This window comes from Tenebrio molitor, chromosome 4 (genome assembly GCF_963966145.1).
Source record: "Tenebrio molitor chromosome 4, icTenMoli1.1, whole genome shotgun sequence".
Lineage (NCBI taxonomy): Eukaryota > Metazoa > Arthropoda > Insecta > Coleoptera > Tenebrionidae > Tenebrio > Tenebrio molitor.
This window is the reverse complement of record NC_091049.1, coordinates 21,128,024-21,150,465: the sequence shown is the minus strand read 5'-3', so window position 1 is coordinate 21,150,465 and position 22,442 is coordinate 21,128,024. Positions and strand designations below refer to the sequence as shown.

General features: G+C 35.7%; 3 protein-coding genes across 5 annotated transcripts; 1 reads left to right on the top strand and 2 right to left on the bottom strand.

Annotated features, from left to right (window-relative positions):
- Positions 1-239: 239 nt before the first annotated feature.
- On the bottom strand, positions 240-2,319 carry UQCR-C1 (Ubiquinol-cytochrome c reductase core protein 1). The gene is made up of 6 exons (XM_069045303.1): positions 2,163-2,319; positions 1,933-2,026; positions 1,752-1,882; positions 1,235-1,697; positions 829-1,112; positions 240-775 (listed from the first exon to the last, which is right to left on the bottom strand). Exons 1-6 carry the CDS (start codon positions 2,226-2,228, stop codon positions 380-382), a joined length of 1,434 nt encoding a protein of 477 aa, XP_068901404.1. The 5' UTR covers positions 2,229-2,319; the 3' UTR covers positions 240-379.
- Positions 2,277-4,328, bottom strand: LOC138129061 (uncharacterized). 3 transcript variants are annotated; one of them, XM_069045308.1, is made up of 4 exons: positions 3,921-4,328; positions 3,232-3,868; positions 2,947-3,184; positions 2,277-2,901 (listed from the first exon to the last, which is right to left on the bottom strand). In XM_069045308.1, exons 2-4 carry the CDS (start codon positions 3,394-3,396, stop codon positions 2,309-2,311), a joined length of 996 nt encoding a protein of 331 aa, XP_068901409.1. In that variant the 5' UTR covers positions 3,397-3,868; positions 3,921-4,328; the 3' UTR covers positions 2,277-2,308. The 3 variants fall into 3 exon arrangements, with proteins under 3 accessions (XP_068901409.1, XP_068901408.1, XP_068901407.1); XM_069045307.1 differs by having other exon boundaries at positions 4,170-4,328; XM_069045306.1 differs by having other exon boundaries at positions 3,232-4,328.
- Positions 4,329-5,817: 1,489 nt separating this feature from the next.
- Positions 5,818-6,929, top strand: LOC138129063 (uncharacterized). Its single transcript, XM_069045321.1, has 2 exons — positions 5,818-6,535; positions 6,585-6,929. The coding sequence occupies exons 1-2, from the start codon at positions 6,476-6,478 to the stop codon at positions 6,900-6,902; spliced, it is 378 nt and encodes a 125-aa protein (XP_068901422.1). The 5' UTR covers positions 5,818-6,475; the 3' UTR covers positions 6,903-6,929.
- Positions 6,930-22,442: the final 15,513 nt, after the last annotated feature.

Sequence of the window (22,442 nt, the reverse complement as noted above, 5' to 3'; positions counted from 1 at the left end):
AGAAATGAAATTGCATCAAATTAATTGTTTATTTGCTAAAAATGTAATGATTCCGAATAAAATAGTATACAAACCTCGGTGGGAAGGTGTTTCCTTCCTGTCTCGAGCATTAGTTCACCTCGGTTACGCCTTGGTAAATTATCTTAGCTCTCGACAGGAATGAAACACTTCCCACCTCGGTATGTAATCTACTATTACTAATGAAGGGTAATGGGATGAAAATAGAAAAACTAGCTGGACAGACTCGAACGTTTATTAAAATTAACAAAGATGGAACAGAAAATCCTGACAGTTATTTACATATTGAATTTTTCATAACAAATTAAATTATGAATACCGATACTAATCCGATTGATTTAAATATTTAAAAGAAAGTGTCTTAGACGCGGAGCCAGTACATAGAGCTACGAATTCTATTGTAGTCGGGCAACTGTTCGACGGGTCCAACAGCAGCGATCGCCGGACATCTGTCGTACAAATACTTATAGCAAACATCTCTAACATTCTGCGCTGTGATCGAATTGATTCTGTGTGTCAACTCATGAGGAGGCAGTCTCCTCCCGTAGCACAACAACTGCCTCCCGATGTCCTCGCACACGGCAGTCGACGTGTCCAACTGGAGAAGAGTGTTGGCCGTCAAGAGAGCCTTGGCGCGCTCCACTTCACCTTCGGTCACGCTCGTGCACAACCGCATGAACTCCTGTTGGATGTTGAACACCATATCTTCGATTTTCAGCGGATCTGAGACGAAGTAAATGCCCCACAGGCCGGTGTCCTGAAATAAAATCAAGTCTCGTTTGATGAAGACTGCGCGATTGGGACGCTCACTTTGTAGCAGGTGTTGAAGCTCTGGTAGGAGTGGCAGAGTTCACCCTCGGCGCTCGCTCTGGCTAAGGTGGTTGCGTTTTGCTTGGCAGAAGCTTGGGACCGGTCCCAGGCTCCTAGCAAGGTGGAAGCCACCATGAGAGTCAGAGTGTCTGGGTCCGTCCATCCCGCGCCCTCGATGGCTATGGCGATGTGGGCTAGGGGGAGAGAGTCGTCTCGGACGCGGATTTCCGAGCCGGTGAACCTGCACGGGGCCAGGATGGGGATCTCGTCGGGGTATGTGTTGTCTGTTAAAAATAATTGTCAATAAATACCAAAGAAAAAAATCTTTTTGAAAAATTCAAAGGGAATGAAAATATTCCAAATATTCCAAAGTTTTGGGGCTCATTATATAATGACGCCCACTTACTCAATTTGCCCAAGTGTTGTTCACACAACTTGACAAGCTCTTCATGGTTGACTCCTCCCGCTCCGGCAACGACGACACGACTCGCCTTGTAGTGATTATCCAAATAACATCTCAAATCGTTCGAATTGATGGAACGAATATTAGCAGTGGGTCCCAGGATGGTGTTCGCCAAAGGAGTGCCCTGGTAGGCGATAGCGTGCAGATGATCGAAAACCACCTCCTGGAGATTAGATTCCACCTCTTGCATCTCTCTCAGGATGACGCCGCGTTCGCGCTCGATCTCCGCCTCACCCAGCTTCGCATTTTGGACGATATCGCCAAGGATCTCGATAGCTTTGGGGACGTCATTGGCTAAGCATTTGGAATAGTAGACTGTCTGCTCCCTGCTGGTGTAGGCGTTCAGTTGGGCGCCCAAATCCTCAATCTCAATCTCCAACTGAGTTTGGTTTCTCTTACCAGTGCCCTATAAGACAGTTTTTTTTTAATCAATCAAAGTTTGGACTTCACTTTACTTTACCTTGAAAGCCATGTGCTCCATAAAGTGGGCGACTCCATTGTTTTTCGAGTTTTCGTACCTACTCCCGGCATCAATCCAGATACCGACTGTGGCAGTATGCGAGCCCCAGTCCTCAGTGGCGACCCTTATACCTACAAATAAAATCCTCACACCTACCCAGTAAACTTTTCTTCATATTTACCTGAATTTAAGGTGGTGACATTAGTAGGTGGTACATTTAGTAGAATTGGTTTCGGTTCGGCGGCTGTTGAGGCTTTTCTCAAGTTTTTCGCACTCTGAAAATCGATTTGTTGGTTATCTCAGTAAATTACGTAACATCTCCAATAACTGACAAGTACATACTTAATCAAGCACGTAATTAAAACCATTATATATAAGGATTATTATAAACTAAATAAAATAGACAATTACCTGGATTACGTTCCCGTTTTTTGATAATTTCGCCACGGATTTGGATAACTTGAGGATGGACGCCATTTTTTTCCGTCAACTGTCAAAATTTTTACGACTCAAACATCACTATCATAGGTGGCGCTTTATCGATTTATTGCCAAAAGTTACAAGAAAAAATCTATAAATTTCAAAATATTATCGTTACAGAAGCTGTAACTGTACAGCTCGTACAATATTTGTTTAAGTTTTAGCTCGAAATTTTTATCTACACACATTTCCTTAATTATCACATATTCAGTGTTGAACAATAATGTTTTGAAAAAATTCACAACTTCTTCCTGCTCAAGCTGGATTAATTTTGTACAAAAGTCAATTACAATTTTTTCATATACAAATATAAAGTGCTTCACTATGAATTGTCTCAAAGTTTCACCATCACCACTCACTGACTTATTTAAGTACATTAAGAAATTTATCTCAAATTGACTTAGATTTTCATATTTCACTAGTCTCACTAGTACTTTCTCCAAAGTTCTCCATTGCTGCAAGTGAATTAAGGCATAAGCAAATTTTGTTTGTTTTTCTCGATAAGAAATATTTGCAAAATCTACTCCTTCACTTGCAGAACAAATTACTGGTTCATTAACAAGACTTTTTATAATGTTCTCACTAGTTTCATAATATGAGATGTTCCTTGTAATCCTCGACATAAAATTAGCTTTATCCAAAGCCTCTTGGTCATATTTCTTGATCAACTCTACAAAGTGAGGTTATGATTGCATTTTTAAATAAAATTACTCACCAAGTCTTTTAATTTTCTTCTGATGTCTTTCTTTTTTCCTCCTGTAGAATTCTTGCACTTCACTGCTTAAACTCCTAGGCAACTGCCCTTCCAATTCAACACTGGTCTGCTTTAAAAAATTGTCAAAATCATTTATCTCGATGAACTGATCTTCAAGTTTTTGAATGAAAGTGGTGTACGTTGCTTCATTGACGCCAACGTGATCACTCGAACTCGACGACAAGGTTTTGAGAAATTTCTAAAACGAGAACTGCAGTTCTGATTTTAATCCACTATAATACCTACAAGAACACCAAGTCTTTTGTTAATTGGCAAGCAAGATTTTAACTTCAAAGTGTCATAAATGATGTCTGCAAAGCTGTTGGCGATTGTAGCGGCAGCTTCTGATTCGAGTTTGGGGTAATCATAATGTTTTGGCAGCAAAATTTCAAAAATTTTCTCTTCAGTCATTTTGAGGTTATATTTACATTGTAAATGTCAAATGAGACACAAATATAGGCGAGGCGCTTATTTGCGATTTGAAGGAGCGCGACCGTTGGTTCGACCGTAATAAATGACGTCACATATTTAAAATTATATTTGTCAACAATACATTTTTAGTAATAAGGCATTATATGACTGCAGGTAAAATACATATTCTATATTTTTCTATATCATCACAAGTAGAGATTTTTTCAATTTCATTTCCGCACGATATTAGTTTCTCTCGAAATTCTGAGGTAAATTGTGCAGTATTGTTTGCCACCATTTCTTCAATGATAGCTCCGTCTGAGTTTACTATCTCCATTGTTTCCACAAAACATTTAAGCATGCACAATAACGACTGTGATGGTGTTGATTTTAGGAAATCTGGGTATAGGATTTCTTTTTCATCGGTGTTTGTCTTACTTGCACATTCCTTCAGTATGTTTATGACTTCATCCTGCAATGGTGCACATTTAATAAGCAATGATCGTTTTATTTCATGATTGTACCGGCGAACGTGTTAGACATATGGCAAATGAACAAGAAAGTAAAAACACTACTAAAAATTTTAGAAACATGGTATTGTACTGTTGTTGTAACGAATGACCGAAATCTCTGGATTTGTCACTTTATAGTCACAAATGTAAAGGACGATCATGGTTTTTTTTTTCAGTTTTGCGTTACACTATGTGGACAAATTAAATGCCCACTAAGTAATGACGTACCTAACTTTTGTACAGACTTAAAAACGTACCTACCTATAATGGTTAAATTTTTAGATAATTATTGTAATTTTTCGGTACAAAGCATCTCATTTAATTATAATTTTACATTAACACTATGATTTTGAGCACTACAATAATATACCTATACGTTTTGTGTTTATTTTTGGCAACTATAATTTGCTGATGATTTTAGACATATAAAAACGGTTCAAGACACTTCCTATAATTTTCCATGTCCTTGCATTCACTAATTTTCTCAGTTTTATCCGCACATATAATTATTTCTTCTTGAATGTTACTATTGAAAGCACTGATATATTGACTAATTATTTCTTTATCAAGCTTCCCGTTTGAATCAATCATCTGCATTTCCTGCATAACACATTTAATCATACAAAGTTGAGCTTCTGAAGGAGTCCTGTACAGAAATATTTCTGGTCTTTCATATTCTCCTCGGGACACATTTGTTTTGCTGGCACAGTTTTCTATGATGGCTATTGCTTCTTTACGCTACAAAACAATTAAATACCTAGTAAATTTTTACCTAAAATATATTTTAATAGTCAACCTTCATGGAGGCACCAAGTGTACCGGTAAACACAAACAATACACACAATAACGTTTTTGAAAACATGTTTATGATAGATTTAGTAAGTTGGATGTGATTTTTATCTGTGGCTGGTGAAGGTTAAAAATTATTATAGAGCAAAAATCCAACGAAAGGAAATAACTTGTTACAGTGTTGAAGTAATTCGATATTGCGATTCGGGAGGCGTCATCGGATTAAATTTAGTATTCAGTGTAGTCAGTAAATCATGTTTTTGATAAATTTAGAGTAAAATCTTCCAGCTATAAAACGGTTGCAATGTTGAGTATACAATCATTTAAAACTATTAATGGAGAAAACACTTCACTCTTTAATTGTACAATAAGTACTCAGTTATTTCAAAAAATATTTTATTTTACTAGATAAATAAAATAGCTAATAGTAATAGTGTGAAAAGTTATTGATACAAGTGTCTTAAGGGTATTTTTCACAAGAATATCATAAAAGATTTCTTTTCAACGAACATTCAAATATTTCCATGTTTCGTTGAATACTTAATTCTATAAAATGGCAAATTACCTTAGATTCTGAATTCCTAAACAAACCATTTTAATTTTGCTCTAAGTAAGGTAATGAAAGTTTCTCTTTATTGTTTATTTATAAACAACTCCACATAAACATTTGATACTAAAGTTTCAACAATTTTATTTATTAGGTATGAGTAGGTACCAAAGCATACACAAACATGATTAATTTATATATCGATGACAATGACAATGTTGCGTGTGGTATCCCAATGAAACAGTGGCGCAAGATGAGCGGGCGACAAAGCAGCGCGCGACAAAACGGCGCTGCGACATAATGGCGCCTCGACGCAACAGCATAAAATTTACAATTTATTGTGTGGCGTAAAAGAATTGCAATTAAAAATAATTTTTAATAATGAGTAGCAGGTACAATATTTTGTTGACAAACAAATCGAATTTATTTTTAGTTTAATCCCGTTTCAAGATGGAATTTTTTGATAAGTTTCGAAAGAACGTTCGCGTCTTTTCAGCAATATAAAATGTTAAGTATGTAAAAAGTGTCTCTAAAAAGATTTATTGCGTAGATGGCTTGGTCTGAACAGAGAAAGTTTATAAAAGGAAATGTTATTAATTTAAATCAAAAAGCATATATTTTTTAAATAGAATAATGTTCATTGAAACTAAGAGGTCATTTTTATAGTTTCTACAAAATTGTCTTAAGTTTATTTATCTGTTAAATGCCGAAAACATCAAATGAGCTTGTAAAAACATGAAATCGCATTAATACCTAATTAAAACCTGTAAACGTAATTGAAAGTAACTTTTTAAACACTGCGGACAAAGCTCAAAGCTGCCAACTTTACTTTTTATCTAGTGGACTGATAGTAATGGATTCAACACAAAAAGAAAACCAAAAGTTTTTCATCGTAGCAATTTATTTTAGTTCTTTAAATGTACCTATAATTATGTACTTCCGGTATATCTAACAACATTCAGTTATGGAATTAAATAATTATGTAATTTTTTTGATTGATGATGATAACTTAATCTGCAAATAGGTATATCAAATTACACATTTTTTGATATAATGTGTGGAAGTTGTTAAATGGCTCTAATTATCACAGATAATCCATTATCGTAAGCTACGAAATCCATGCGTTCTATTTCTGTAATTTTAATAAACACCAATTATGTTATTTTCCTCCATAAACACAGTAGGTAGTATATATAAAATAAACTAATTCTACAAATTCACCAATTTCACGATGGCGTTGAGCGTCCTAATACCCATTTTCTTCATTTTCACAAAGCTATCAGCTTTCGACGTAAGATTTTTATGTTTGAGTTGTTCGTTTGCTGCAAGTTTTTTTAAAGGTAAATGGTCCTATTAATTTAAAAGACGAAAAACTGCAACCTTGCATCGAGAAAAGTGGCTACCAATTAGATGAAGATGAACCGTTCGATATCAAAGAGACTCCAACTATTGAACTGTTGTGTTTAATGAAATGTGTGGCAGAAACTCTGAAAATAATCGATTCAGACGGACAAATCGTCCAAGATAATCTGGACAATTTCGAAACAGATTTGCCGGAGAACAAAAACACAATGTTTAAGGACTGTGCGACTAAGTCACCCGAAGTCAAGTCCTGTCAGGATATGGATTATTTCATGCAATGTTTGGCGTCGGTATAAAATATTTGTCAATAAAGTAGAAAATCATTTTGTTGTTTGACTCCAAACACTGCACTTTCTAGCTCCGTGAATGACTACCAAAGACAACCAAAGCTTCAAAGTATGGACCACATGAAATTATTTTTTTTCTTATTAAAAATATCGGTAAATTCTGTTCGACTATGAAACAAATCCTCCACTAGATAAAATAGAAGAGAAATACCTAGTTAAAGCACCTCAAGAATCAACTTTACTATAGATGTTGGATTTTCTCATGGGCTATGAGTCATATCTGCGCAGACGACGAGTAGGCGCTACAAATCGCCCTGAAAACATCGTCATTCCTTACGTTAGTGTCGTCTCTCTCTCGTCTATTTGCATGTAAAGTGATCGACGTTTTCAGTTTTCATTTACAGATTTTTCACTGGTTTATCGCTCCGCCTTCGCGCATATATTTCCAAGGTCACAGCCCATGAAAGAATCCAACACCTCTACCTTTGTTACTTCTAGGTAGTAGGGGTAACTTCCGCAAACGTGCAAAATTTTCCACCTTTCTCCAAGAAAGAATTCACCACCGAGATGCGATCGACTTTTCAAATAAAATAGACTAGACATTTAAAGGTTAACCTTTATACTTGCTTAGAGATTGCTTGGAAGACTAGAAATTTCATGAGGCAAGTGACAGTTTGAAGGTCCTTTCAAAGTGACCAAAATAGATGTAAAGTAGTGCTTGGTGAAAGTCAAAAAATCATGTTGAGGGTTTGAGAAAACCGCTTTTCCCAAACTACTGTGAAGTCCTGATAAACGTGATTTTCAAGATTCTTGTAGACTTGAAAGAGCAGAGCCACATATTCCGCATCAAGTCTTCTACTATTGACATAATAATTCAACAGTACGCTGACTTTTGATAGTCTTTTCTTTTCTTTTTGTGACAAAAACTTCTAACTTTCTTCTTCTAATTTTCTTACCCCTGACTAAATAAATAAGTACTTAATTAAGATTCACTCAAGACCTGTTCCTTAATTACGCCTTTATTAGATTCCTACTCTTCTTTGCTCGTCTCTCTTATAATTTAAGATCATTTATGAGCAAAGAAAGTTGTTTACATCAATTAAAAAAATAGGAATGTGGCAGATACGGAGTCATATATCCGGAATAACCCACACATGTCCCTACTTTATCCCATGTGACTCAATTTACGTTTTAACAAAACCATACCAAAACGTAACATAGTCCTTCAAAACACAACAAAGAAATTCAGAAAAATGTGCTACTACGAAAAGAGCTCCATGGTGGAATATTTGCAAAATAAATCATAAGTTCTTTATTGAAAACACATTTTTAGTGGCTACACCTGCTTTAAACTGATTCAATCTGGTGAGGGTACACTTTTGACCACCAATTAGTACTTCCGCAACGAAATATTTAAATGAGCAAAAAATTGTTTTTACGCAGATATAACAATGGTAAAGGAAGTGACGCATTATACTAAATCGCAATAAATTGCCGAAAACAGCACCAACATGCCAGATTCGTTTTTGCAATGTACGTTGCTTCACAGAAAATGTATTCGTCGCGATGGGTGATTTTACTTTTTGCTCTTTTTGAATTGCAGGTACTTTTTTACAAAACGAACAAAAACTCTTTTAATTTGTTTATTTTTTTAGACTTGTTTAGGAAGCGACATTGAAGAAGTTTGTTTACAAGAATGTAATATTAGTTCAGATGAAGTCAACAAGTTTGATAACAAGGATGACAATCCACCTACGACTATACTGTGTTACACGAAATGTCATTTTACTAAATTAGGATATTTAGGGGAAGATGGAGCTGTTCCTGTTGACGACATAATGAAGAGCATTAGAAAAGGAAATATGGCTGAAGAAAAATGTCAAAAATTTGAGGATTGCTTGAAGTCGTTGCCAAAAATTGCTAATGTTGAAGACATGGCGTTAATGTTAGCATGTTTTAAGGATAGCTAGAATATTGTGAAATTTTCGATTTTATAACTTTAGATTTTCTAGATGAAATATAGTTTTTTCCTTATTAATTACACTGTTGTAAATATTTGTGGAAAAATGTATACTTAACTAATATTTCACAGCCATGATGGAACTCCAAAAAATGTGATGTGATAAAGAAAAATTTTTGTTCGATACTGTCAGAATTTGATAATTTTCTCCTGTGTGAACGGATTTTGATAAATGTCAGAATTTGTCTAAACGAAATGTCAAGCTAATTTAAAAGATTTTAAGCGATTTGGAGCCTTTAAGGAGCTCATCGAACAAAAAAACGTATTCATCTCGTTCGTGTGTAAATTGGGCTTTTTTGGCATGAGTGGGCCAGTTTAAAACGCGAGTGACACTCGTTGAATAAACTACGAGGGCAGTATGATAAGTACCCGTGTTAGGCAAGAAGCAAAAAGTTTTTTTTTTAATTTTGATGTATTTTTCAACATAGTCTTCTTTTAGCTCGATACACTTGGCCCAACGTCTTTCTGACTTTTTTAAGTCCTCCAAAATATAGGATTAGTAAACTCTGCTAAACAGGCTTTTTCATGTTTGGAAACAGGAAGAAGTCGCAGGGGGGTAAATATGGAAAATTCGGTGGATGTGAAAGCAATTTACATCCCAATTCGACCAATTTCGCTGCGGCAACGAGGAATCCGTGTCAAATTTGCCCCATAATTGATCATAATACTGTCCTGTGATCGTTCTTCCCTTTTCCAAATAGTCGATGAAGATTATGCCTTTTGAATCCTAGAAAACGGTGCCCATCACCTTTCCGGCCGATGGAACTGTCTTTGCCTTCTTTGGTGCTTGTTTCCCGGGTGAAGTTCACTGTTTTGATTCTTCTTTCATTTCTGCATGTAATGATGGATCCATGTTTCATCAACAGTCACGAAACGGCGAAGAAACTCCTTCGGATTGCGCTTCGAAGCGGTCATTCGATATTTATGCACGATATTCTGCACAGGTTCAGATGAGATGCCTCTGATCTCAACAATCTCTCTGATATTCATTCGCCGGTCTGCCAATACGTTATCCTCGATTTTGTGGATTATTTCATCCGTGGTCACCTCAATCGAGCGACCTGGACGCTCCTCATTTAGGACGGATATAAAGGTCTTCAAATAAATTTATATTTAGAGCAACCTATGGAAGTTCAATTGTTTGCAACATTTTTCCAGCGTAGAAAATGATACAAGAAACGTCTGACATTTTAACGAAATAAAATTAGGTTAGAATAGTTATTTGTATCACAAGGCCAGAAACTGCACGTTTGCGAGCATGAGTACGGTTTGCAAATACGAATCGATAGACGAGTATTGTAAGTACGAATGCTCGCAAAACAGTTTCTGGACGTGTGATACACAAAATTTTTCATGCCGACTTCTGCGGATTTTTGTTAAATGGAAGTTAAAGCACTTGTTTTAATAATTGGTATTAGGGACTTTTTTTGTGTTGGCAACACTTACATTTAAACATTTAAATTTTAAAATCAACATCGCTTTAGTTAAATATTGCTTCTTTGTAGTTTGTACGTTGTTATAAAAAGAAAAACATTTTTAACGAGAGATCCACAGAACAAACATTGACGTTTGATAGAATTCTGATAACAAATGCCAACCGAAACCGATGAAAACTCGAAATCCCTACTTCAAACAACAAAATGCTTTATTTTGCCCTACGGGCTTTCGGATTCCTGATTACAAAACATACATAAAAATAACAATTTATTCTTCTCCCTCACTCCTCTCGTTCTCCATTCTTTCTCTCCTCTTCCTTACTCTTTCATCCATCTCCCTGCCGTCTTCGCTCCATATTTCTCCCCCTTCCCTTCTCTTTCTCTCTCACATTTCGCCGCATGTGTTCGATCTTCTCACTGTCCTCGCGTCACCTCCTGCACCTTCTCTCTCTCTTCTCCTTCCTTCCCATTCCTGTTCTCTCTCTCCTTGTCCCCACCTCTGCAACCCGCTATCATTTTCCTCTCTCACACGCACTCTCTCCCCTCCCTATTGTACTTCGATTCTCTTAGTCTCTCTCTTCTCTCTTACTTTTCTGTGTTTTTGTCCCTCTACCTTTTTATTCACCTTCTCCTTGTACATTTTCTCGCCGAGTCGTCTTCTTATTCTCTCCTTCTTCTAGCAAATTTTCTTCAGTTTCTCCTGTCTCTTATCCCATCTAAACCAGTCCCCGTTTATCTGTATTTTCCTGTAAGTATCCTATTTTCACCCTTTTTCCTCTATCTCTTTCCCCTCTGGCCAACTCTCTTAACTTCTTTTGTGTTTCCCTTTCTTCTTTTGTTAAAATCGTCATCTATATACATCCTCTCACCTTTTTTTTTCCTTTAACTTACTCTTACTTAGCATTATGTTCTTCTTCTGCTCCCAATTTTCTATTTTTGCCAGCATCATCTTATCTTTATTTATTTTAAATGCTTCCTTTACATTCACTTTCACCCCTATCTCCCTTTCTAACCATTCTTCCACCCCCCTCTCTACATTTCCACTTATTGCTCCTATTCCAGTTATTATAACATTATTCTTCCTCTCCTTCTTTTCTCTTTGTTCCATCTTTTCCTCTATCATTTCCATCCTTTTCATCCAATCTGCCTTCTCCAACTGCCCTTTTTCTTCTCTTCCTCTCATCTCCTCTCTCACTGTCGCTAATTCTTTCCTTAGCTCCCCATTCTCCTCTCTCACTGCCGCTAATTCCTTTCTTAGTGTTTTGATCTCCTCTCTCATCTCTCTTATCATGGTTGTTTTCATTTCCTTATCCATTTCCTTGCTTTGATTTTCTTCTTGGCTTCTATTTGGTGATCTTCTCGTTCTGGAACTATTTCTGAGTGGGTTCTTGCCTTCTTTCGACGTTCTACCCTCTTCTCTTTCTCTCTTGCTGCTTTCTTTCCTTACTTCTGACGATTTCAGCATGTCCTCTCTTTCTTGCTCTCCCTCCTTCTCTCTCGCTGCAGCTAATTCCTTTCTTCGTGCTCTGCTCTCCTCTACTATTCCCGCCATATCCTCTTTTATCTCTCTGAGCACTGTTTCTATTTTCTCCTCTATTTCTTTGCTTTGATTTCTTTCTTCGCCTCTACTTGGGGATATTTCGGTTCTGGAACTCTTTCTGAATGGGTTCAGACCTTCTTCCGACATCCTACCCTCTTCTCTTTCTCTCTTGCTGCTTTCTTTCCTTGCTTTCGGCGATTTCGGCATGCCCTCTCTTTCTTGCCCGCTGTCTTCTCCTTATCACCTCTCACTCACTCGTCGTTGTTTACGTTTGCTATCGCTGCACTTTTTCCACGTCTGCTCGCTATCGCTGCCAAACCAGGAATCCTCGAAATCCCTACTTTTAGCCGGACTAGGCCGGCAATGCATGTGTTTCTGGACGATTTCGAGATCTGTAATTTACCAAATTCCGGCCGGCGGCACGAAAAATATTTTTAATTTTTGTAGTAGGTACATTCTCCCTATTCCCCCTCCACGGAATATGACAATATGAAATTGAGAAAAAGCTTACTATGTAACCTGTGTAAAGTCCTCGTCTAGAAATAGTCAATTTTGACTTAAATTGTAAATCATTTTACAATAGGACAGCAAACCGTCTTATAACTACCATAATACCCTCTAACTTTATTGCCCCTTTGTTGTGCAGTGCCGACTCAAGGAAGAGCAAACATCAGGTAAAGTAACAGCCCCTATTTATTTATGAAATTATTTATGGTAGTTATAAGACGATTTTCTCTCCTATTGTAAAATGATTTACAATTTAAGTCAAAATTGACTATTTTTCGACGAGGACTTTAACTCCGGAGAATAATTGGTTACCTACAAAAATTACTTTGCACTGTTAACAGAATTAGAATGTCGCCTACGCCTACTCTAAATATCTACATATTTTGTGCCCTCTTTGGTGAATTAAACTTTTCAATCCACCCACGGAAAATTAACCCGCGTTCGTGTTTTTTTTTTTTTTTTCGTTGATACACGACCACGTCGTTGAGGGTATGTTTGTAGATATTATTTTGTTGCATTTTGTTTTTCTCGAGAAGCACCCGGAAGATGTAATTTCCACGCGATCAATTAATTTCGCAAATTAGTGGCCATCGTCTGATTCACGTGCGTCCATTTTTGCCACCATTTTCTAACGACACTTTACCCGCCATTTTAGTTTAGCCCAGCCAGCGATTCTAGCATTGGTAGTCACGGAGAGCAGGTGGCGTTATTTATATTTGTGATATTTTAATCTTATCTTTGTTCTGTTAAATCAAACTCGGGTTTTACATGTGTCGCTAAGTAAGCACCGTTAGCTTTCGGATGAGTCAGAGTTAGCATGTTGTAGGTACGACCCCATGGGAGCTAGGTGACATTCAGGAAGTCGTGCGGTTAGCTAGTGAAATAACGTGGGGTCAACGGTTAGTTAGCGGAGGCAGACCTAAGCCTTGCTGGATACGGCTCTAGGATGTTGACGTGAAGCCCCGCAGCGTTTATAGACCTCGTGGTTTGTCGATAAACGGTGTGTTGGCGAAGGCGGACCTAAGCCTTGCTCGATGCGGCTCTGGGATGTTACGTGAAACCACCGAGTCGCTTCTATATCCATTTCCACAATTTCCACAACGTTCACACAACCACTTTATTGACGTTACATAACTTTGTTTATTTTGTATTTCATTTTTCTCCATAGCAACAATTTAAAATTTTGAATACAAAGTTACAGACTCACTTTCTAAGGAGGTATCAAACAAAACCAAATTCAGCACTCGAGAGTAGGGCCGCTTTCGTTCACTTGAATTGCATCCGCTCCGCTTCGTGGACGAACACGCAATTCGCGTGAACGAAAGCTTTGCCTTCCTCACACTTACTATAATAACTATTATTCACAATCAGTTAGTAACGTACAGCGTTTTGAACGCCTTAAAGGTCAGATATAGTAAAATAACGAGTCAGCAATGAGACCTAATAGATCAGAAATGCAACCATTTCCAACCTGTGGGAGAGTTACTGTCGCACTAGTCGCGAAAATCTCTGTATCTCTGTACGTTTTTTCGTATCGTAGTTTGCTTTTCTCAGGTAAGAGAGTGAGTGTTAATTTTTGTGTGGGTTCTCGCAATTCTGGGGGAGTACACACTATTTCACTATCGGATTTTTTTTTGTTAAAAAAAAAAACTGAGCAAATGCAAGTTTGTTGTGATTTTTGTTAACTAATTTAATAAAATGTCAATCGTGCAGCGCCCACTACGTGTTGATATTGTATTTTGAGAAATACATTTTCTAAATATGTTTTCTTCTTCAGACCAACTGCGTTGTCGTGGACAAACAATTTTTTCTTCTTGTCCACGTCAGATATTTTCAGAATTAACATAGAAAAAGATTTGTAAAAATTAATAATTGAGGTTTGTTTTCCCTTCGGAATTTGTTTTGAAATTCGAATAATTACGATACACTAATGGATCAAGTATTGTTTATTTGTCAACATACGGAAAATCACGTCTACGTTTTAATTATTTCAATATATTTGCCACGCCTCCTTCCTCATATACCAAACCACTACAACATAAATAAATTGTACAACAAAGGAAGTTCACCATAAATAATAAAAATATCTACGAAAACAAGTCACAAAATAGTCTACTGTTCCTAAATTAGAACAGAAACAAAAATGACGGTGAAGGTGTTGCAATTACTCTTCACTTTTGGTAGATTGTATGCAATCACACCGCAGTCTTTAAAAAGTGGAAAACAAAATTTACTCGTTCAAGTTTACTCACTTGTGGTAGCAACTGTTCAAGTGGCCGCCTCTGCAACCTCTTTCATTCATCATCGACGACTTGTTTTAGCTAATTTCAAAAAAATCAAGCTGGTGATGGTGGTAGCGACGTTCATATTCATGAATAGTTTCACGATTTGCACAGTGCTGGCCCCAACATTCCTCAAGAGAAAACAATGGAGGAAACTGTTACAACATCTACAAGATATTGAAAGAATCACGGTCAACAGAAACACCACTAAAATGTCTTTCTTACTGGAGTTTGTTGCAGTCCATGCGATAATTTTAATTCCTTCAATTTATTACGTCTACATTTGGAACGAAATTTTATCACCGAATTTTTTTAACCAGTACTTTGTAGAACTTGTACAAATATACTTTCAGTTCTTCTACATTTATCTTCTCTGCACTGTTGTCAAAATGCTTCATTCCGGGTATAAATATGCCAACACTCTCGTACTTAAGCAGCTGAACTACATAACTCTTGAAAACCATGTTTCACAGAAGTTTTTCCATCTTCAAATGAGACAAATCGAAGACATTTTTTGTTTTTTGCAAGAAGCCAATGTAGAGTTCAATGATGTGTTTGGCTGGCCCATCATTTTGATCATCTTGAATTCAGCGTTTTTCTTCTTAAATTACTTAAGTGAAATCTTCAGAAATAATTTTAGTTATGGTGACAACTTGTACGTCGAGGCTGTGGTTTCCAATATGAGCTTGGCCTCAGTGATAATGGTAAGTTGTCGTTATTTACCATCAATCACATAAAAACTATACAGGGTGTTATTGAAATGCGTACAAATTTTATCCACTTCATGTAGAACTCGGAAAAAATATTTAAAAAATTCTACGTCAAAAAATAAAATGACATTTATTCGTCAAAAAATAAAATGACACATATTTTTTGAGCTACACTTTTTTTAAATTGCTTCTAGTTTTCTACGTTGTCCCACAACCTCGTAGGTAAAATTTCTGTACATTTTAAAAATACACCCTGTATACCATATTTTATAAAATGTACGCCAATGCGAAGTTACCTCTAGGAAATATACTTTAAAACAAAGAAACCGCAGCTCGTGGTTAAAATTTGTCCACGCATTTCAATAACACCCTGTATAAACAATCAATATTTTTATTTTAAAATTTGAGATAATATCATATGAATTCTATTCCTGTTAATCAATATATTCATTATATGCGTTTGTTGTTAAGTAATGACATTAATTATCCATGCCCGTGAGTAATGAATCAAAACTTGTTTAAACTGAATTTAACAAAACCTGAAGAATGTTTAACAACATTTTATTAACAATCCTTTAACGTCCTCGAGATTGTGTTGCCCGGCCGCAAGCGGCCTCACCGACAATTTTTCTCTCGGTACGTTAAAGAAAGATTTCGCGGCCTCGATGTACAAATAACTATTGCTGTCTAGCAACCTGTCCGATTTTTTAGTAATACCTCAGACTATATTGTTACAAAAAATAAGTCAAAAAAACTACTTAGAAAATTTTTGTTGCAGCTCGGAACTATCGTCTTTTGTCTTTTGTGCAACTCGGTATTGGACGAAGCAAAATCAACGATTCTACTTTCCTACAAACTAAGACAGCGTTTGGTCAGCCCAGAAAAGAGCGACATTTCTGAATTCATCAATCTGATAACCAACAATTTTCCAAACTTCTCCGCCGCTGGATTTTTTTCAGTCAACAGAAGCACAATTTTCAACATGTTGTACACAGTAATAACATTTTTTATCATTATAATACAGCTTAATAGCGACCGTAATCTTGAATAAAACACGAAAAAAATGAGTGGAAATATTTTGGGCTGAAGCATTCGGTCAACTGTTTTAATATTTAATGTTAACCATTTTTAAATGATTCATAGTGTGGCAAACGTAGAGAAAATACAATTAACCGGGAAATAACGAACAGTAATGACACATAATCAAAACTACAAACGGAAGTCGTGAATATTTAATAGATTGAAATGCTCTTAAATAGGACGGATTTATTTTTGTCATTAGAACCCCAAGTCACGAACAAATAGGTAGTTATGGAACCAGTCATAGTCACTCCGTTATGGATTTCAAGTTGTTCCGTTTGATCACAAATTTTGGTAGCATTTTGGGAGTCACACCTCCCATTGGCAAACTCAAAAACCTCAAAACCAAAATTTACGCTTTGGTTGTCGTCACGGTGTTGATTGGAGCGTCCACTTGCTCTGTCGTCTACTACAGACAACCACTCTATGTCTACTTTACCGAAATTAAACTAGTCGTGTCGGTCAGTATGGTCATCATTGTCGACATCCTCAATTGTTATACAGTACTGGCGCCTGTTTTTTGTAAGAGACGACAATATTGGAGTTTTATGACAAAACTTCATGACTACAACCAAGTGAGTCTTGGTAGTTGCTGCGAAAGAATACCTCTTTATGTGAGATTTCTGTTGCCCAATGCCATATACTGGGTGGTTTCTCTCTACGCAGCGTATGTCTGGACAGACATTTTGGGATTCGCCTACTACGAAGAATATTTTGTCGAAGTGATACAACTCTACTTCCAGTTTTACTACAATTACTTTCTGTGTATCATCGTTAAGATATTCTTGGGGAAATATAAATATGTCAACTCTTTACTGTCAGAACAACTGAATTATGTGAAAGCAGCAAGACCGATTTCCACAGAGAGGTTTCTTGTTTCTCTGGAGAGAATAGAGAATATTGTGTGTTTCTTGAAAGAGTTGAATCTTATCTTCAACGATCTGTGTGGTTGGCCCATCATGTTGATCATTTTGTACTCAAGTCTACTCAATCTCAACTATTTGGACGACATTTTCAAAAACAGTTTTGGTTATGACCAACGACAATTTATTGGAGTTATCATTTCGAACATTAGTGTCGTACTGATAACTAACGTAAGTAAATATTTGTTGTTTTCTTAAAATTTATTTTGACAAAATTGTGTCAAAATGTTATGGAAATAATTGGTTTAATTTCTAATGTTGCTTAGTTGGAGGTTGATGTTTGTAATTGTTTATGTAAACTGATTATTTATAATTGTTTATAAATGATTATCTGGTCCAGATTGCTATGAAAACTTGTCAAATTCAAATTTTGAATGTGCTGCTTTATATGTAGGATAAATTCGGCAATTTCTGAATGTCACATTTTCAGGTTAGGTTGTTGGCTAAATCCTACCCTCACAAATTTTGTTTAGCTTTAAAACCGGACGTAGGTATTTGTAATTTATATTGAAAAATACAGATTTTTGGTGTTAATTAACTGATTACTGATTAGCTGCGATAAAGCAAATATAAGTAATGAAAACTGGATTCAAAAGCGAAAATAAAACGCTATTAATGTCAGAAGTGACAGTTAATAATAAATTAAAATTGCTTGAGATTTTCTTTATCGATATGAATAGAGATTTGAATTTTTGCACAGTTGTAAAACTTCATTGAATATTTTCAACGGGAAGCAAAATATCGATAATTGGCTCTATTCGCGAGATCTCAGTTGCCTGGATTTCTACTCCTACAGATAACGAAAATTAAGTGCGACACATGGAATATAAATTTGATTTTGAAAAAACAGGAAGAGGAAGAAGCAAAAGAATCGAACCGTTCATTTCAAACGAAATTTGCATTTGCCTTTAAATAAAATCTTTGAAAGAAGAATTCATTAAAAGCTTATGCGGGTTCTGTTGCAGTTTTTTCCTTTTCCTTTCCTTTTTCCGTCAAACAAATATCGTGTTGTATAGCACAATGAAAAAAAATATAAGAATGGTATAGAGATAGTGTCCAATTTAAATGTTTAAAAAAAGAATATGCAACCTAATATTCAATTTTCATGAGTAAAAGTGGGTGTGATTAATCACATTTTGACAAAACGTAGTTTGGACATCCCTGAAGTTGTTTTCCCTTTATTTAGACATTTGCGGAAAAGCTCCCCAGCTATTGTGTAGTTAGGGATGTCCAAAACCACAAATTATAATTTTTAATGAATCTAGTTCCCACTGTCAAATATACAGGATGATTCTGAAATAAGTTTGGAAAAAAGAACAGGGAATTGGTGATAATGAGAAGAAGTCATAGGCAAAAAAAAATTATTATCAAAGTTTTTCGCTTTCGCTTCATTGGTTGCCTACATCTCGAAAAATCTATACAAAATTAATGCATTATTAATAATTTTAATAATTATTATTAATGCTTTATATTCAATGTAAAAACCCATTTTACCACTTATTCTGGGCTAATTGTTGCTTACAATTACAGTAAACGTCTGTAAACTTTGCCGAAATCGACAAGTTGTTTTCTAGGTTAATAACAGCAGATCGTTGACGTTTCTTTTGACATTTCAGCGAAACATCTGCTTACCAGTGGCGTCGTGTTCGGCAATAATGCTGGTAAATTACCCACTCTTACAAATGTAATGCATATTGCTCTTGTTTATTCTATACATTTTCTCCATTATCAGATAATAATGAATGATAAAAAATAAAATGTACTATTCCGGACACGGAATCTTGGCAAACACTTTTTTGACATTTCTAAAAAAAAAAAGATGTAAACCAATCATTGGTGTCATTAATAAATGACAATTATTAAAAATTACTTTGAAATTTTTATTGTGACATCAAAAAAGCAGGGAAATAGCATCATCGAGTCAAAAGTTGGGTTATAGGTATTCAATAAAGGCCAGTTCACACATATTTGTCAGTTAAATGTCAGTTGTGGCCAAGATTCCGTGTCCGGAATAGTACTGTCGCGAGCAATAAATTTTGGTCGTCAATGTCATTTCAAAATTTGGTTAGATTGTCGCAAATTTAAAAAAATTCCCTGCCTGATTATGCCCATGTCAACAAAGTGTTAAAAAAAATGAGAACAAAATGACAATTAATGTCATACAACATGATGATAGGTTATGATATTTATGACAGTTTTACAATGGAGCATTTTCGATTGCGTCAAAGAATGACCTTGACGACCAAAATTTATTGCTCGCAACTGTACAATTATAATTCCAACGTCTAAAATTCTTATTTAATTATAGAAAAAATATTGTTTATATTTCGTGCGTGAAGACATTCAAAGGCTTTTACTGCCTCGACCTGCCTCTCGGCGTGAAAGACCTTTCCATGCACAAAAAAACACTTCCTTCGCGCAATATAAAAATAACTATATTATATTTTTTCTTGAAAGGCGGTTGCGCGCGCCATTTACAGAATCCTGCAACGAAACGCACCCTCCCTATTGGTTATTCTATTCCACTAACCAATAGGGAGGTCGCATTCGTTGCAGGATTTCGTAAACGGCGTGCGCAACCGCCTACCAGGAAAAAATATAAGTACTTTAATTTCTAACTTGCAACTGAAACTATACATTAAAATTCAGCCAGACGAGAGAAAATCCATAACGTCACTGCTCTTTTTGGTAAAATGACATCTAATATATTTAAAGAATAAACAGAGTCTAAAGATTACAACATTTTGCCAAATGTTCTCATCAAATCTCTTTCGCACGCAACAAAATAAATACTTGTTAACATTATATCAGGAAGAACGGTTACGTTTTTATTAATTTAGGTCTTTAGTTTCTTGATTATTCACTTCTTTTTTAGGGTGGAACCATCATGTTGATCCTTTTATGCGATTCAGTATTAGAAGAAGTTAAAATAACTATCTTGCTCTCCTACAAGTTGCGTCAGCACAGTGTTTACCCGGAAAAACAACAAATTTCTGAATTTATCAACGTAGTACTTAATAATTCTCCAAGATTTACTGCGGCTGGATATTTTTCTGTGAATAAAACAACGATTCTTCAAATAATTGGGACCGTTGCTACATTCTTCATTATTATAATTCAATTTAATACCACTTCACTATAATCGTTAATCACGAATATCTACTTTAAATTTTGTTAACTAATGACATTAAAATGTAAATAAAATGGTTTACATCAATTATATCATGAGCTATTTACCGTTTCACTTTAAAAATCAAATTCCGTTCAAACGGCGAGGTACGACATACGGACCTACAAGGTGATTTTCAGCTTGGGATTGTTGAACGTTAATTGAAAATGGTTGCTGGAGGTGACGCTCGTGGATTTTGTGACGAATTTCTTCTTCTGCAAGTACAATGCGATCTTCTCGTTCACGGCCAAGATCACGCTCACTCATTTCGAAACGCCCGAAATCGCGAAGATGCTGCGCAACGTTTACAAAGGTTCGTGCATTGGGAACTATCCTTTGAGGAAACCTTTCACAGTAGATTTGCCCTGCTAGCTCCGAATATCCACGGGCTTCCACATAGATCAAAACCATGTCGGTTTTCCCCAGGTTGGTGAAAGCCATTTGTGATTTATTTTGAGGTTAAAATTGATGTTCTTGTCAAAATGACTTAATTTTGAATTAAATGACAACAAAAAAGGTCTACTATGATTTTTTTGACCCATTTTTTCATAAAATTCAGTGGCTCCAAAACTTTTTTGAAAAACTTTTAGGCCCCTTTTTCTCGAAAAATACAAACATACCTATTGTGGAGTTCTATCACTCGTTAAAATATCTGCACAACTTTCAAAGTCACCCTGTATAAAAACAAATTACATATAAGAATATTTTTGAGGAACAAATTATATGATCTTACACTAGTAAATTACTTCTAATTTGAAATTACCCTGCAGTAGAAACCAGCAAGGAGCAGCAACATATTTATGTTATCTGAATACAATGCACAGTAGACAGTTCTTCGAAGTGAAAGAATTGAAAAAAGTTTCTGAAGATTTTTTCTTATTTTCTTATCATTTATCTTATTAAACATAAATTAAAGCGTTTTGCTTTTAAATCATGAAAATTCATTTTTATAAATTTCTCTTAATCCTCATTGGTGGTTATTTTCAAAATCTCTAAAGATTTGTTCTGCAACAAATAGAGACCTACCTCCAGTTGGGCGCCAATTTGTAAGGGCGCTACTAATTTCGTTCTCAACCTAGACATTCATGGAGCCCAAGCAGGAGGTTCCCGAAGAACTGTATAGTACCAAAACGCTTCAGGGATACATTATGATACATCATCCAATTGCATGTCCCGAAAATTAGATCTGATACTGTTGTTCCTGTTGGAAAGCTCTCGGGGTACTTTATTTTCCACCTTCCAGTTTACGTTTTAAAATTATCCATCACGTTGCTTTTTCCTAAATAAAAAAAAAGAATAAGATTAGAAGATTATTTGCTCTGACGTTAAACATTTTACGTAAGCTTGAGCCAAGGCGTGTTTTGAGCTTTTGGATTTAAAAGTCGTACATAATCCTTCCTCGTCTAGGCACGGAAGCAGAAATTCCTCCACTCTTTTTTCTTTTGCTCTCCAGTTCTTATCTCTTTGTTCCAATAGTTTCACAATTTCATAATTCCATGTTCTTGTATGGTTTCTCCTTTTCCTTTCCTTGTTGCTTCCTGCCATTCAATTTCGATAACATATTTTATTAACAGACTTGCAATGGTTGAGAACACTTTTCTACTTCCAGCCACGACAATAAAGGAAGTGAAGTGCGATTATAAATAATTATCCTAACTATCCAAGCTTTAATGTTGACATATCTAGTAATCTATCAAAAATGAGTCCACTTTGATCGAACGGAATACAATGGAGCGTTCAAAACTGAAAACAAAAATAATTCGTGTTCAAATCAAACGAACGATTCTAATAAATATTTCATAATAAGCGTCTCCTTTGGGCAATTTCTGAAGTAACAACTCTCAAGAAATTACGATTAATGATCGACAATATCGCCCTTCCA